This window comes from Anomaloglossus baeobatrachus, chromosome 1 (genome assembly GCF_048569485.1).
Source record: "Anomaloglossus baeobatrachus isolate aAnoBae1 chromosome 1, aAnoBae1.hap1, whole genome shotgun sequence".
In the NCBI taxonomy this organism is placed as follows: domain Eukaryota; kingdom Metazoa; phylum Chordata; class Amphibia; order Anura; family Aromobatidae; genus Anomaloglossus; species Anomaloglossus baeobatrachus.
In genome coordinates, this window is record NC_134353.1 from 966,663,855 (window position 1) to 966,682,105 (window position 18,251).

At 46.7% G+C, this 18,251-nt stretch overlaps 1 protein-coding gene across 1 annotated transcript in view; it reads right to left on the reverse strand.

Moving 5' to 3' along the window:
* Positions 1-1,556: 1,556 nt before the first annotated feature.
* Positions 1,557-18,251, reverse strand: part of LOC142263653 (uncharacterized) — a 152,375-nt gene continuing 135,680 nt past the window's right edge. Inside the window, 1 exon segment of the mRNA XM_075332241.1 lies at positions 1,557-3,773. Within this exon segment, the coding sequence (XP_075188356.1) occupies positions 1,648-3,773 (2,126 nt within the window). The 3' untranslated portion in view covers positions 1,557-1,647.

Genomic DNA, 18,251 nt, shown 5'->3' on the forward strand with positions numbered 1-18,251 from the left:
CTAATTTGATGTGGCTAATTTTCTTTATCTAAGGCACAGGTGTGCAGATATCATACATTCTACAAATTCAAGGACGTAATTTACATTCTTGCTCATCTCTATCCTAAAGGGGGTGTCACACATAGCGACGCAGCAGCGATCACGACCAGCGATCTGAACTTATCAGGATCACTGCTGCGTCGTTACATGTTCGCTGGTGAGCAGTCAAACAGGCAGATCTCACCAGTGACCAGCCCCCAGCCAGCAGCGACGCGTGTAAGCGTAACTAAGGTAAATATCAGGTAACCAAGGAAAGCACTTCTCTTGGTTACCCGATATTTACCTTAGTTACTAGCGTCCGCTGCTCTCACGCTGCCAGTGCCGGCTCCCTGTTACTCGAAGCTCCACAGGCTGCCAGACGCTGGCTCCCTGCTAGCTTCAGTTCGTCGCTCTCTCGCTGTCACACACAGCGATGTGTGCTTCACAGCGGACGAGCGTCGAGCAAAAAATGAAGCAGGACATTCAGCAAAGACCGGCGACCTCACAGCAGGGGCCAGGTCGTTGCTGGATGTCACGCACAGCGACAGCGACGGGACGTCGCTGCTACGTCACAGAGAATGGCGACTTAGCAGCAACGTCGTTGTCGTCGTCGCTATGTGTGACACCACCTTTAGTTCTAAGCATAAACATTCAAAATACATTTTGTTACAACTTTTAACTCTTGATGTTCCTAACAGTCTCTTGATCTGACGCCAAACACCTATGGGGAATTGTGAAGGGACAAGTTGTGCTTCACTCTCCATCCGGCATCCAGGCTCTAAAAGAGCTCTTTCTTGAAGGGAAAAAAGATGGACGTTGTAATGCTGCCCCAACTCGTTCATTCCAGGCCTAGAAGACTTAGTGCTGTTCTTAAAAATCATGGAGGCCTTTGCGGGTCAGGAGGATCTGTGAGACTCGAGCCTATGAGCCTTTTGGAAGAGATGTGGACTCTTGAAACCCCTCCCCCTTCCCTCCTACTTCTCCCTTCCCCTCTTAATCCCCCTTATCTGTCTTGTCATTGTCTAGTTTTGAAGTTTATTGATTCATATTGGTGTTCTTTGGCAATCAATACCATTGGTAAGGTGTTCCTCAGGTCGCAGCAGCTCCGTCCTACGGCCTGGGGTTACTCAAGGCTATGGGGTAGGAGTGGTGGCATGGTTTATTATCACTAGATATTGCAACATTATTCATGATATTTATCTTATCTGGGGAAATGTGTCTTAAGAATTGTGAATTTTACGTTTTATTTTATGCATGTAAACTGAAAATTTCAATAAAAATTCAAAGTTAAAAAAAAATCTCATGGATGCCATCCAAAATAGTACATGTAGTAGTTTTGATGTGGGATGTACTTTTTTTTTTTTTGCATTAATTAGTTATATTATTAACATTATTTTCAAGTTATTAGTGAAAAAATGTTTTGTGTTGTAAACATTGTTGAAATTGTTTTTCTATTAAGTGAGATATTAATTAAAATCTTGCCTCTCAAAGGGGGTGTACTCATTTAAGCTTAGCACTGTTTATTTACAATTATAAAACATAATTACATTTTTTTTTTACTGTATGTCTTTTCTCATGTCAAACAAGATGGGATTTATGTATAAAAGATTTCCCCCATTGTAAACATGACTATGGCTTCTCTCTTTTGTGACTTTTCATATGTCTCACAAGATGTGATTTATCTATAAAGCCTTTTTCACATTCTGAACACGAATACAGCTTCTCTCCTGTGTGTCTTTTTATATGTCTCACAAGATTTGATTTATCTGTAAAGCCTTTTCCACATTCTGAACATGAATACAGCTTCTCTCCTGTGTGAATTCGCTTGTGTATTGCAAGACCTGATTTACTTGTAAAAGATTTCCCACATTCCGAACATGAATACGGCCTCTCTCCAGTGTGAATTCGCTCGTGTATCACAAGACCTGATTTACTTGTAAAAGAATTCCCACATTCTGAACATGAATACAGCTTCTCTCCTGTGTGAATTTGCTCGTGTATCACAAGACTTGGTTTATATATAAAAGATTTCCCACATTCTGAACATGAATACGGCCTCTCTCCTGTGTGACTTCGCTTATGTATCACAAGACTTGATTTATGTATAAAAGATTTCCCACATTCTGAACATGAATACGGTCTCTCTCCTGTGTGACTTCGCTCGTGTATCTCAAGACCTGATTTAATTGTAAAAGATTTCCCACATTCTGAACATGAATATGGCCTCTCTCCTGTGTGACTTCGCTCGTGTATCTCAAGAACTAATTTACTTGTAAAAGATTTCTCACATTCTGAACACGAATATGGCTTCTCTTCAATGTGACTTAGCTCGTGTGTCACAAGACTTGATTTATGCATAAAAGATTTCCCACATTTTGAACATGAATACGGCCTCTCGCCTGTGTGACTTCGCTCGTGTGTCACAAGATTATATTTACCTGTAAAGCATTTCTCACAGTGTGAACATGAATATAGCTTCTCTCCTGTGTGAATTCTCTCATGTCTCACAAGACTTGATTTATATATAAAAGATTTCCCACATTCTGAACATGAATACGGCCTCTCTCCAGTGTGACTTAGCTTGTGTTCCACAAGACTTAATTTCTTTGCAAAGCATTTCCCACATTCTGAACATGAATACCGCTTCTCGCCTGTGTGAATTCTCTGATGTGTAAGAAGATTATATTTGTTTTGAAAACCCTTTCCACATTGCAAACATGAAAATAATTTCTCCCCTGTGTGAATTCTCTGATGTGCATTAAGATTTGATTTCTTTTTAAAACATTTCCCACATTCTGAACATGAATATGGTCTCTCTCCTGTGTGACTTCGCTCGTGTATCTCAAGACCTGATTTAATTGTAAAAGATTTCCCACATTTTGAACATGAATACGGCCTCTCGCCTGTGTGACTTCGCTCGTGTGTCACAAGATTATATTTACCTGTAAAGCATTTCTCACAGTGTGAACATGAATATAGCTTCTCTCCTGTGTGAATTCTCTCATGTGTCACAAGACTTGATTTATGTATAAAAGATTTCCCACATTCTGAACATGAATACGGCCTCTCTCCAGTGTGACTTTGCTTGTGTGCCACAAGACTAAATTTCTGTGCAAAGCATTTCTCACATTCTGAACATGAATACGGCTTCTCGCCTGTGTGAATTCTCTGATGTGTCAGAAGATTATATTTGTTTTGAAAGCCCTTTCCACATTGCAAACATGAAAATAATTTCTCCCCTGTGTGAATTCTCTGATGTGCATTAAGATGTGATTTCTTTTTAAAACATTTCCCACAATTTGAACATGAATACAGCTTCAATCCTGTATGAATTCTCTGATGTCTAGCAAGAGTCCCTTTATCTGTGAAGGCTTTCCCACATGGTGAACACAAAAACAGCTTTTGTCCTGTGTGAATTCTCTCATGTCTAGCAAATTCTGAATTATTTATAAAGCATTTCCCACATTCTGAACAGGAGTATGGCTTCTCTTTGTGCTTTGTTTGTGTTACAAAATGTGAGCTTTTAGTAATTTGCTTGTCACACTGAAATCTTGTCTCCTCTTTCTCACCTGGAATTGTGGTATTAATCTGAGATTGCTCAGGAGAGGGTTCCTCATGAGCAGGGGGATTATATAATAGTGAAGTATGAAGTCCAGGATGTACATGAAGGGTAATGAGGTTTACTTCATTAGAGGGATTCCCGGTATCTTCTTTTTTACAATTTAGTGACAAACTGTTATTCTCACAAGGATTTCCTATAAGGATGAAATATAGACTGAGTGTGATTTTTTTTTTTCTACCACACAAAAAGAAACTTCCACATTTAGATAGAATAGACAAAGAAAATGGTCTACTCTACCACGGTCTAAAGGGTGCTTTACACGTTGCGACATCGCTAGCGATCTCGTTAGCGATGTGACACGCCATATCGCAGATGCGATCTGCCGAGATCACACATGTGACCGGCGCTATAAAAACAACCTATGTGCGATCTCGGCAGATCACATCTCTGATATGGCGTGTCACATCGCTAACGAGATCGCTAGCGATGTCGCAACGTGTAAAGCACCCTTTACAAACCAAATGTTGCCAAAGAGAATAAAGTTCATTTTCGCCCAGTTGCGTTTTTGCAGGCATTGGGCAGGTAATAAATGCAGATTAACCACATCTATGCAAGTTAATAGCATTATCTCTGAGGACAGGTTCCCTTTATCTTTAATGATTTGGTCGTTATGAATAGGGGTTGACCTGTTCCAGGTTTATCATGGACCAGCATGGACACACAAGTCTCTCTTGTTCCTTCCTTCCTCTGTTCTCTCCCTCACCCATGACTTTGAAATTAGAATTTACAGTTATTATTACTTTGGCAGATAATGAGGCCAGCTTCCAGAAGTACAACCAGACATGAGGAAAGCTCTAATAGAAGCTACCCGTCCCTGTTCCTACAGGACCAGAGCCTCAGTTATTGCAAATGAGAAATATATGAATGCCAGTTTGCTCTATAAATAAAAAAGTAATTTGCTAAAGGCAGCTTTAGAGAAAGCAGTGAAGGAAAAAACTATCCTCCAGATGAAGGGAAACAGAGATACTCAAACTTAAGCCATTTTTTTCTAAAAAAGAGAATTTTGTTACTTACCGTAAATTCTTTTTCTTATAGTTCCGTATTGGGAGACCCAGACCATGGGTGTTTAGCTTCTGCCTCCGGAGGACACACAAAGTACTACACTTAAAAGTGTAGCTCCTCCCTCTGAGCTTATACACCCCCTGGTAACCAGTCCTAGCCAGTTTAGTGCAAAAGCTGAAGGAGAATAGCCACCCACAAGTAGAACCGAGTAAGAACCGGAACAACCGGAGACTCTGTCCACGACAACAGCCGGTGATAACACACGGAACAAGAAAATTGCCAACAGGCAACAGGGAGGGTGCTGGGTCTCCCAATACGGAACTATAAGAAAAAGAATTTACGGTAAGTAACAAAATTCTCTTTTTCTTTATCGTTCCTTTGGTAGATCCAGACCATGGGACGTTCCAAAGCAGTCCCTGGGTGGGAATAAACAGAAAAAACTAAGAAGTAGGCGGAGCCTAACTTCACAAGTGGGCGACAGCCGCCTGAAGGATGCGTCTGCCCAAGCTCGCATCTGCCGAAGCATGAGCATGCACTTGGTAGTGCTTCGAAAAGGTATGCAGGCTAGTCCAAGTGGCAGACTGACAGACTTGTTGAGCCGTAGCCTGGTGCCTAAAAGCCCAAGAGGCACCGACAGCTCTGGTCGAGTGTGCTTTGATCCCCGGCGGGGGAGGCACCTGAGTACTCTGGTAGGCGTCCGAAATGGTCGATCTAATCCAACGGGCCAAGGTCGGCTTAGAAGCAGAGAGACCCTTGCGCCGCCCTGTGGTTAGCACAAAAAGAGAGGTGCACCGCCTAAGCGCAGCGGTGCGAGACACATAGATCCGGAGAGCACGCACCAGATCTAGAGTATGCAGCGCTTTCTCAAAGCGATGAACAGGGGCCGGACAGAAGGAAGGCAAGGAAATATCCTGGTTAAGGTGGAAGGGAGAGACCATCTTAGGAAGAAAGTCCGGGGTCAGACGGAGAACTACCTTGTATTGGTGAAAAACCAAAAAAGGTGACTCCGAGGAGAGCGCAGCCAAATCAGAGACTCTCCTGAGAGAAGTTATGGCAACTAGAAAGGCCACCTTTTGAGAAAGACGATACAAAGAAACCTCCCTAAGGGGCTCGGAAGGGGGTTTCTGCAATACCGTGAGGACCAAGTTAAGGTCCCAGGGATCCAAGGGCCGCCGGTAAGGCGGAATGATGTGAGACGCACCTTGCATGAAGGTGCGGACCTGAGCCAGCCGGGCGAGACGCCGCTGGAACAGCACTGATAGAGCTGAGACTTGTCCCTTGAGAGAGTTGAGGGACAGTCCTAGCTGCAGACCGGACTGTAAAAAAGACAGAAGGGTCGGCAATGAGAATGGCCAAGGAGAATGGCCGGAAGAGCGACACCAGGACAGGAAAATTTTCCAAGTCCTGTGATAGATCTTGACGGAGGAAGACTTACGGGCCCGAGTCATAGTGGAGATGACTTCAGGAGGAATACCAGAAGCCGTCAAAATCCAGGACTCAAGAGCCACGCCGTCAATTTGAGTGCCGCAGAATTCGGGCGTAAAAACGGACCTTGCGAGAGCAGGTCTGGACGGTCCGGAAGATGCCACGGCATCTCTACGGACAGTTGGAGCAGGTCCGGATACCAAGCTCGCCTGGGCCAGTCCGGTGCAATGAGGATGACTCGACGGCCCTCCATTCTGATCTTGCGCAGGACTCTGGGCAAGAGAGCTAGAGGGGGAAACACGTAGGACAGACGAAACTGGGACCATTCTTGAACCAGAGCATCCGCGGCGAAGGCCTGAGGATCGTGGGAGCGAGCCACGTAAACCGGAACCTTGTTGTTGTGATGCCATTAGGTCCACGTCCGGAGTGCCCCACTTGCGGCAGATTGACTGAAACACTGCCGGGTGCAGGGACCACTCGCCACCGTCCACGGATTGACGGCTGAGATAATCTGCCTCCCAGTTTTCTACGCCAGGGATGTGGACTGCGGATATGGTGGACTTGGAGTCCTCCGCCCATTGAAGAATGCGTTGGACCTCCAACATTGCCAGGCGGCTGCGTGTCCCGCCTTGGTGATTGATGTAGGCAACCGCTGTCGCGTTGTCTGACTGGACTCGAATGTGCCTGCCCACCAACAGGTGGTGAAAGGCTAGGAGAGCTAGAAGCACAGCTCTGGTTTCCAGCACATCGATTGAAAGGGCTGACTCGGACGGAGTCCAAGTGCCCTGTGCTCTGTGGTGGAGATGTACCGCTCCCCAGCCGGATAGGCTGGCATCCGTGGTGAGAATCACCCAGGACGGAGTCAGGAAGGAGCACCCTTGGGACAGGGAGAGGGGTCGAAGCCACCACTGAAGAGAGCTCCTGGTCCGTGGCGACAGAGCCACTAACCTCTGTAAGGAGGAAGGCCGCTTGTCCCAACAGAGGAGAATGTCCAGCTGCAGAGGACGCAGATGGAACTGGGCAAAGGGAACCGCCTCCACGGAGGCTACCATTTGACCCAGCACCTGCATCAGGCGCCTGAGGGTATAACGGCGGGGCCTCAGGAGAGAGCGCCCGCCAACCGGAGTGACAGCTGTTTGTCTAAGGGCAACTTCACAAGTGCCGGCAAAGTCTCGAACTGCATCCCTAGGTACGTGAGACTCTGGGTCGGAGTCAGAGTGGATTTGGGAAGATTGACAATCCACCCGAATTGGGCTAGGGTGGCGAGAGTGAGCGAAACACTCCGCTGACAGTCTGCGCTGGATGTACCCTTGACCAGAAGGTCGTCCAGATAAGGAAGCACTGCTAACCCCTGGAGGTGCAGGACCGCAATCAATGCCGCCATGACCTTGGTGAATACCCGAGGGGCCGTGGCTAACCCGAAGGGGAGAGCCACGAATTGGAAATGATCCTCTCCTATCGCAAAACGTAACCAACGCTGATGTGACACTGCGATTGGCACATGTAGATAGGCATCTCTGATGTCGATGGACGCCAGGAACTCCCCTTGGGTCATAGAGGCAATGACTGATCGCAGAGACTCCATGCGAAAATGCCGCACCCGGACATGCTTGTTGAGAAGCTTGAGATCCAGGATGGGCCGGAAGGTACCGTCCTTTTTTGGAACTAGGAAGAGATTTGAGTAAAAACCTCTGAACCGTTCCTGAGCGGGAACTGGGACAATCACTCCGTTTGCCTGCAAGGACGCCACGGCCTGCGAGAAGGCGGCGGCCTTGGAGCAGGGGGGAGTTGAGAGAAAAAATCTGTTTGGAGGGCTGGAAGAGAATTCTATCCTGTAGCCGTGAGATAAGATGTCTCTCACCCACTGATCGGAGACTTGCTTTAACCAAGCGTCGCCAAAGTGGGAGAGCCTGCCACCGACTAAGGACGTGGCTGGAGCGGGCCGAGAGTCATGAGGAAGCTGCCTTAGTGGCAGAACCTCCTGCGGTCTTCTGCGGACGCGCTGTTGGGCGCCAGTTGGATTTCTGATCCTTGGCTGAGTTAGCGGACGAGGCGGAAGGCTTAGAGGATGACCAGTTGGAGGAACGAAAGGAACGAAACCTCGATTGATTCCTACCCTGGGCGGGTTTCCTGGTCTTGGTTTGTGGCATGGAAGTACTCTTCCCGCCAGTAGCTTCTTTAATGATTTCATCCAGCTGTTCACCAAACAGCCGTGAACCAGCAAAAGGGAGCCCAGCAAGAAACTTCTTGGAAGAAGCATCTGCCTTCCACTCTCGAAGCCACAAAATTCTGCGGATAACAAGAGAATTAGCTGAAGCCACTGCAGTGCGGTGAGCAGCCTCTAGCATGGCAGACATGGCATAGGATGAAAAAGCTGAAGCCTGAGCAGTTAAGGTAACCATCTCAGGCATAGATTCCTTGGTGAGGGAATGCATCTCCTCTAGAGAAGCAGAGATGGCTTTGAGAGCCCACACTGCTGCAAAAGTCGGGGAAAACGCGGCCCCCGCAGCTTCATACACAGATTTGGCCAGAAGGTCAATCTGAGAGGTCAGTGGAATCCTTAAGTGAGGTGCCGTCAGCCACCGACACAACGGTCCGGGCTGAGAGCCTAGACACCGGGGGGTCTACCTTTGGGGAGTGAGACCACTCCTTGACCACCTCAGGTGGAAATGGAAACCGGTCATCAGAACCACGCTTTGGAAAGCGTTTGTCAGGGCAGGCCCTGGGTTTGGTCACAGCGGTCTGAAAACTGGAGTGGTTATAGAACACACGCTTCAGTCTCTTAGGCGAGGTAAACTGATGTTTTTCTGCCAAAGAGAGTTGCTCCTCTGACACTGGCAGATTGAGATCCAGCACAGAATTAATAGAAGCAATCAAATCACTAAGATCTGAGTCACCCTCAGAGAAATCGAAGGGATACATAGCCTCCGAGCCCCCAGTGAGGGCATCCTCCTCATCTTGAGAGTCAGCTCTTGAGACAGAGCCGTGGGATGGGGAGGGGGAGGAAACCCTGCGCCTTCTCTTAGAAGGACGGGGTCTGGGATCAGATGATGAATCCTCCGTGAGCTCCGATGGACGGAGGTCAGAGGATAGGAGTCCTCTGTCAAGAGTATTAGAGGCACCCTGTGAGGGGGGCTGATGCATATTCATCAAAGTCCTGGACAAAAGCCCCATGGACTCAGCAAATGACTGGGATATGGACCTAGAAAAGGACTCTACCCAAGTCGGGGGTTCAATCACAGGTGCAGCAGCAGCCTGAGAGACCACTGTGGGGTGAGACTCCAGGCTGTGGCACCGCCAAGTTAGAGCAGACATCACAATGTGGATAGGTGCTCGGCTCAGGCAGCAGGAGCCTACATGCAGTGCATGCAGAATAAAGCTTTGTGAGCCTTGCTCCTTGTGTGAGACATGCTACTTGCAGAGAATGAACCCCAGGGAGAATATACAGAGGTCCACAACCGGAGACCGGCTGTGACTTACCAGACCGCTGAGCGCGGTGTTGTGTGCCCTCCAGATCCCGAAGCCCGGTCCCCCAGTCGCAGCACCTCAGCAGAGATGCAGAGTGCAGGATGTCCCAGAGCAGAGTGAACTCTGCCTGAGAAGAGGGCGTTCCTATAAAAGAGCGGGAACTGGAGGGCTATAGAGACCTGCAGGGAAGGAGGGACGCCCCAGCAGTGGGGAGTGTCCCTCCCCTGTGTAGAACGGCCGCCGGGAGGAGCCGAACCTGTCCCTCTGCATGAGTGACATGCGAGGGCAGGAAAATGAAACTAGGCCTCCGGCGAAGCCGGGGCCTAAATTTAAGCGGCGAGGCCGACAAGCAGGCACCATCGGCGCGGTTCTCAGGCAAAAGCTAGAGAACCCGCCGGAAAAGTTAAAACAATCACATACAGCATACTCTCCCCTTACAATAAAGAACCGGGACCCCCAACATAAACGTCTCAGGTACTTAGCTGCTGAGACGCAGGGCCATGTCCCTGGGGATGAGTGCTCCGGTCCAACAGAATCCTCAAGGGGCTGTGGATGGAGACCGGACTCCTGCCAGGCATGGAGACCGTGCTGGCTCCCACTTCAAGCCAGAGCCCAGAAGGGATGGTGAAGGAGCGCGGCATGTAAGGCTGCAGCCTTGTAAATCAACCTTAACAACACTGCCGACACAGTGGGGTGAGAAGGGACATGCCGGGAGTCCAGACATGGACCCGCTTTTCTTCAAACTCTTTCCAAAAGTCAAAAAAATCATATGAGAATGCATGTGTGGATGTATGCCTCCTGACACAAAGCAGTAAACTGGCTAGGACTGGTTACCAGGGGGTGTATAAGCTCAGAGGGAGGAGCTACACTTTTAAGTGTAGTACTTTGTGTGTCCTCCGGAGGCAGAAGCTAAACACCCATGGTCTGGGTCTCCCAAAGGAACGATAAAGAAAACTGTTTAAAATAGTATTGCCTCTTCGACCATAATGACCGCCTCGTCCCACCGTTATCTCCGCCTCATCCCACCGTCATCTCCACCCTGTCCCACTGTCATCACCGCCTCGTCCACCATCAATTTCTTTTGCCCATGGCAGTGAGAACAATTGTTTTGACAGCCCCTTGAGGGAGAGGCTTCAGCTTTTTTTCCCTCACGATTTTGCTCCTGTGTAAAAAGTATCCAACTATAACTTGAGTGAAAAAATGTACCTCATTCCTTCCCCCCCAAAAATCCAGCAGGGCTAATTGCATTAAGGACAAAGTATCACCTCCCTGCAAGAGGAGGAAAATACTGGTCCTTTTTGCAATTAGCTACGCTGGATTTTATTTTTTTTAAGTGCAACGAAGTAATGCTTCCACCGTTATCTCCGACTCCACCATCAACAAGCTTTTCTGCTCCTGGTGGTGAAAACAGTTGTTTTGACAGTCCCTTGAGGGAGAGGCTTCAGCTTTTGTCCCCACCATAAAATGTACTTCATTCCCTCCCCAGAAAATAGCAGCCGGGCTAATTGCAAATAGGACCAGCTGCTTTCCTCCTGCCGGGAGGTTGTACTTGATCCCTCACCCCTTACAAAAAAAGAAAAATCAATAAAGTTTATGGTCGGGTGATTTAGCAGATTTAAGGCCGGGTGTTAGGGAGGTTCCATTCTGCTCCTGATCTTCCCAATGTTCTGAAGTTCCTGAGGGATTCACTAGAGGCCTGAAGCTGAATGCGCTGAGGGTCCATTTCTCAGCGATTAATTCTCTTTTTGAGAGTCCATTATCAGGAAGTCAGCTACTAACAAGATTTTTTATAGCAATTAAAAATCTTTGAATGTCAATAAAGACTATATCTCCTCTTTGGGACCTTCCTACAGTATTGACGGCATGGTACATCCTCCCTTTGAACCTCTAGAGCAGAGGTCTCAAACACGCGGCCCCTGAGGCTGCTTCTTGTGGCCCGCAGGCCCATGGACCCAGTAACAATCGCGGCTGGTGCAGGGACCGCAGCTGTCAGAGCTTTATTTCAGATGATCATTTTGCCAATGCTGCGGAGTCAATCTTTCTCTGCACAATTCAATGTCTGCCGCCGCCCAAGCAAGTGACACTTATGACCTCAGCTGCTCACCCTTAATATGCCAGCCGCTGATATTAAGTTGTGCAAAGAGAACTTGAATCAGCGCACTGCGCACGCCAGCAAAGCTTTCACCTGAATCTCAGACGAAGCGCTGACAGTGGCTGCGATCCTTACCGGGTGCATGTGCCTGCCGGCCGCAAGATGCAGGTAATGAGACGCCGAGGTCACGGAGAACAGGTGAGAAGAAAGTTTTGGTGCGTGTGTGTGTGTCTGTGGCTGCACAGGGCAAGCCGTGTGTGTGTGTCTGTGGCTGCACAGGACAGGGCGTATGTGTGTGTGGCTGCACAGGGGAGGGTGTGTGTGTGTGTGTGTGTGTGTGTGTGTGTGTGTGGCTGCACAGGGAAGGGTGTGTGTGTGTGTCTGCACCGGGCAGGGTGTGTGTGTGTGTGTGTGTGTGTGGCTGCACCGGGCAGGGTGTGTGTGTGTGGCTGCACAGGGAAGGGTGTGTGTGTGTCTGCACCGGGCAGGGTATGTGTGTGTGTGTGGCTGCACAGGGAAGGGTGTGTGTGTGTCTGCACCGGGCAGGGTATGTGTGTATGTGTGTGGCTGCATAGGGCAGGGTGTGTGGGTGTGTGGCTGCACAGGGCAGAGCAGAGTGGGTGTGTCTATATAGTGGCACAACAGGGGACCAGGATGACCAGGGGACCCCAAAAGAGGTCCAGTATAGGGGACCTTACTACAAGAGGACCAGTAAAGGGAACATTACTACAAGAGGACCAGGATGGGGACATTACTACAAGGGGACCAGGATGGGGACAAGGATGTGGATATTACTACATGATGAGGACCAGGATGGGGACATTATTACAAGATGGGGACAAGGATGTGGACATTACTACAATATGGGGACAAGTTTGGGGCATTACTACAAGAAGGGGACAATGATGGGGGCATTACTAAAAGATGAGGACCAGGATTGGAGACATTCCTACAATATGTTGGCCAAAATTACTATATGGTGCTAATTGTAGAACTGTATTACTTAAATAAAATGTAAAAAAAAAGGAAAAAAAAAACAACAAAAAACCATTAATCCTTGCAGAGGGGTGCATCATTCTGGGAGGACTCACGACAGAGCCCCAGAGTGACCATATTTGCATATCTATGGATATTAATATTTTTGGGCTCCATTGAAAAACACTTGGAAGCTTCCTGAGGGAGAAACACGTCGAGGCGGCTATATTTGAAGTAAGATGGTTTTTGGAAGGACAAACTACAACAAGGGATACCAGCATCCCTGATATCAATGGATGCGGCTGGTTCATTGGGGTGATATCCCCGGACGTCCTTCTGTATTTCAGTCTTTATGGAGAAATTGGTAGGATAAGATATAGACTCATTACTGGATGGTCTTTCGGCCCTATGCTACCGGAAGCTCTGAATGATGGGCCATATTCCATCCGTGTGACTGCGATTCACCTATACACTGTCTTGGAACTAAAAATGGTCTCTCTGAAAGATTTCCTGTATGTTAGTGCCTTACAGCTCTCAAGGCTTTGTATATCCTTTAAGGATCACTAAGGCCGATTTCACACTTGCGTCGTGAGGCATCCGTCACAGTGCATTGTGTGACGCATGTGATAGATGCGTTGCAAATAGTGTGCTAATAAAGGTAACGGATTCCTTTAAAAGAACGTTTTGCGTTTTTTTTTTTAATGTTTCACCGGGAAAAGGAGATTTGCGGTCGGGAGAAGAGAGAGCGAGGTGACCGCAAATCCCCGGCTCTCGGGTGGAGGACTGCAGCTGTGGCGGCGGGTCACCTGAGTGACGGCACAGCTGATCGTGCAGCTAACTGCAGTCACTCAGGTAACCCGCCACCACAGCAGCAGTCCTCCACCCGAGAGCTGTGTCCGCAGGTCACCTGAATGAGGGCACAGCTTATCGCGTGACTCACTTAATTTGCTGCGTGGAGCTGATAGAGAGCGGTCGTGTTCTACGGCCACTCCTGTCAGCTTCATGTAGCAGAGCTGAAAGAGTCGCGGGACCACGTTTGGATTACGCCAGACTTGGAGGGGTATTTGGGGATTAATAAAGTGGGGAAAGAGGGTGATTTTTTGTCTTTTATTCCAAATAAAGGATTTTATCGGGTGTTTGTGTTTATTTACTTTCACTTACAGGTTAATCATGGAAGGTATCTCGGGGAGACGCCAGCCATGATTAACCTAGGACTTAGTGGCAGCTATAAGCTGCCATTTAACTCCTTATTACCCCGATTGCCACCGCACCAGGGCAATTCGGGATGAGCCGGGTAGAGTCCCGGGACTATCGCATCTAATGGATTTTAGGCTCAGAATAGGGAGTAATTACACATATAAAGTACAAAAATTATCTTTATTAAATCTCATAACAAGACAAACAATTACACATATATGCGAGTTAAAAGCATGTAAAAAGGACAAAGTATACAGTGTACAAAGCACATTTGTGGAGTATAGACACCAATAATGATAGCACAGTCGCTGGCTGACATGGCATATATACTCTAGAAGCTATCTGAACTTTTTTGTGTGATTAATAAACAGTATACTATAAGTTTTAAGCAAAAGACACAGTAAAATACTGAGTACAAATCCTGAAATGTATCTGTATAGAAATCACAGTTTAGGTTCACAGTCCACACTTAATTGTGTCTAAACTGTTATATGAACACCAAATGTTTAATGTTTCAATTCGATTATTGCTGAACCATTGTATAAACACATCTGAGTTTCCAAAAACAGCAATCTTTAGGCTATGTGCGCACTAGAGCAAAATACCCGCGGATTTACCCGCGGATTTGCCGCGGAAATTTCTTGAGAAATGTCTGCAATCTTTGTGCAGACATTTCCCATGAAATTCTATGAGAAAAAAAAAAAGCTGTGCGCACTGGTGCGGATTTTTCTCAAGAAAGTTTCTTGAGAAAAGTTTCTCGAGAAAGTTTCTTGAGAAAATGAACATGTCCATTAAATCCGCAGGTATCCCGCGGATTTCTGCAGTACAGACTGCAAAAATCCGCAGGGAACCACCCGCGGGAAAATCGCGGCAAATCCGCGGTAAATCCGCGGCTAATCCGCGGCAAATCCGCATGCGGTTTTGCCGCGGATTTTTTCCGGAGGTCAGCAAATCTTTCACTCCCAGAAGTTTCTCGAGAAGATTTTCTCGAGAAACTTCACATCTCTAGTGCGCACATAGCCTAAGTGATACTTAATACAGGGATTCAAAGCCTACATTGCTGGGTTGAAACCATGCAGGCTTCCACCCACTCTCACCTCAAACCCAGCGGGCCATACAGTTAGGTCCAGAAATATTTGGACAGTGACACAAGTTTTGTTATTTTAGCTGTTTACAAAAACATGTTCAGAAATACAATTATATATATAATATGGGCTGAAAGTGCACACTCCCAGCTGCAATATGAGAGTTTTCACATCCAAATCGGAGAAAGGGTTTAGGAATCATAGCTCTGTAATGCATAGCCTCCTCTTTTTCAAGGGACCAAAAGTAATTGGACAAGGGACTCTAAGGGCTGTAATTAACTCTGAAGGCGTCTCTCTCGTTAACCTGTAATCAATGAAGTAGTTAAAAGGTCTGGGGTTGATTACAGGTGTGTGGTTTTGCATTTGGAAGCTGTTGCTGTGACCAGACAACATGCGGTCTAAGGAACTCTCAATTGAGGTGAAGCAGAACATCCTGAGGCTGAAAAAAAAGAAAAAATCCATCAGAGAGATAGCAGACATGCTTGGAGTAGCAAAATCAACAGTCGGGTACATTCTGAGAAAAAAGGAATTGACTGGTGAGCTTGGGAACTCAAAAAGGCCTGGGCGTCCACGGATGACAACAGTGGTGGATGATCACCGCATACTTTCTTTGGTGAAGAAGAACCCGTTCACAACATCAACTGAAGTCCAGAACACTCTCAGTGAAGTAGGTGTATCTGTCTCTAAGTCAACAGTAAAGAGAAGACTCCATGAAAGTAAATACAAAGGGTTCACATCTAGATGCAAACCATTCATCAATTCCAAAAATAGACAGGCCAGAGTTAAATTTGCTGAAAAACACCTCATGAAGCCAGCTCAGTTCTGGAAAAGTATTCTATGGACAGATGAGACAAAGATCAACCTGTACCAGAATGATGGGAAAAAAAAAGTTTGGAGAAGAAAGGGAACGGCACATGATCCAAGGCACACCACATCCTCTGTAAAACATGGTGGAGGCAACGTGATGGCATGGGCATGCATGGCTTTCAATGGTACTGGGTCACTTGTGTTTATTGATGACATAACAGCAGACAAGAGTAGCCGGATGAATTCTGAAGTGTACCGGGATATACTTTCAGCCCAGATTCAGCCAAATGCCACAAAGTTGATCGGACGGCGCTTCATAGTACAGATGGACAATGACCCCAAGCATACAGCCAAAGCTACCCAGGAGTTCATGAGTGCAAAAAAGTGGAACATTCTGCAATGGCCAAGTCAATCACCAGATCTTAACCCAATTGAGCATGCATTTCACTTGCTCAAATCCAGGCTTAAGACGGAAAGACCCACAAATAAGCAAGACCTGAAGGCTGCGGCTGTAAAGGCCTGGCAAAGCATTAAGAAGGAGGAAACCCAGCGTTTGGTGATGTCCATGGGTTCCAGACTTAAGGCAGTGATTGCCTCCAAAGGATTCGCAACAAAATATTGAAAATAAAAATATTTTGTTTGGGTTTGGTTTATTTGTCCAATTACTTTTGACCTCCTAAAATGTGGAGTGTTTGTAAAGAAATGTGACAATTCCTACAATTTCTATCAGATATTTTTGTTCAAACCTTCAAATTAAACGTTACAATCTGCACTTGAATTCGGTTGTAGAGGTTTCATTTCAAATCCAATGTGGTGGCATGCAGAGCCCAACTCGCGAAAATTGTGTCACTGTCCAAATATTTCTGGACCTAACTGTATATATAAAGATCCTGTTCTAACGGCCAATTTGAGCCCAGTTATAGTCAGTATTACTAGTCAGCTCCCTGCTGATCTGACTGGCTCCACAATGTAACCGCCTGTGCACCCCAAGTAAAAAAGTTCGGATAATGCTCAGCAGTCCGTACTATGAAATCTTACCCATGTTGGTTTTCAAATCAGGTGTCACCTCCTATGCCCCGATGCGCATTTCACATCGAGCTTCCTCAGGGGGCTCAGCTGAGGAAGCTCGATGTGAAATGCGCATCGGGGCATAGGAGGTGACACCTGATTTGAAAACCAACATGGGTAAGATTTCATAGCACGGACTGCTGAGCATTATCCGAACTTTTTTACTTGGGGTGCACAGGCAGTTACATTGTGGAGCCAGTCAGATCAGCAGGGAGCTGACTAGTAATACTGACTATAACTGGGCTCAAATTGGCAGTTAGAACAGGATCTTTATATATATGGCCCGCTGGGTTTGAGGTGAGAGTGGGTGGAAGCCTGCATGGTTTCAACCCAGCAATATAGGCTTTGAATCCCTGTATTAAGTATCACTTAAGATTGCTGTTTTTGGAAACTCAGATGTGTTTATACAATGGTTCAGCAATAATCGAATTGAAACATTAAACATTTGGTGTTCATATAACAGTTTAGACACAATTAAGTGTGGACTGTGAACCTAAACTGTGATTTCTATACAGATACATTTCAGGATTTGTACTCAGTATTTTACTGTGACTTTTGCTTAAAACTTATAGTATACTGTTTATTAATCACACAAAAAAGTTCAGATAGCTTCTAGAGTATATATGCCATGTCAGCCAGCGACTGTGCTATCATTATTGGTGTCTATACTCCACAAATGTGCTTTGTACACTGTATACTTTGTCCTTTTTACATGCTTTTAACTCGCATATATGTGTAATTGTTTGTCTTGTTATGAGATTTAATAAAGATAATTTTTGTACTTTATATGTGTAATTACTCCCTATTCTCAGCCTAAAAGCGTTTAATGGAGTTAGCATACTAATATTTATGGAAAATGAAAAACTGTTTTTTATTTATTTTACTGCACGATATAGACCCATCCCCCGGTGGCTGTGATTGGTTGCAGTGAGACAGCTGTCACTGAGCGTGGGGGCGGGTCTGACTGCAACCAATCATGGGCGCCGGTGGGCGGGGAAAGCAGGGAATACTGGATGGAATGAGCGGCCGGCATTTTCAAAAGAGGAAAAGCCGCCGGAGCAGTGTGACAGCCGTGCAGTGCCACGCCAGTGATCGGGGAGTATGAGAGAGTGGGGGAGAGGGGGGAGAGAGACCAGGAGTGATTTTAAATGCTTTAGATCGTTCTGCTGGACATGCTGAGCATGCTCAGTAGAACGTGACGGGAACAGTCAGTGGATTCCGCCGCTTAGCGCATTGCGGCGGAATCCGCTGCCATAGACAATCATTACACACCTTGGCGGATACTAACAGAATCCGTTATGGTGCGATATTTTAACAACACAAAAAACGCTACATGCAGCGTTCCCTCCGCTAGACGCAACGTCAAAATACAGTGCTTCGTCCATACAAGTCTATGGAAAATAGCGCAGTGCGTTAACGGACTGCACTATTCTCCATAGTGGCAGATTGTGCTGAACGCAGGTGTGAAACCGGCCTAAGGCATTGGTATAAT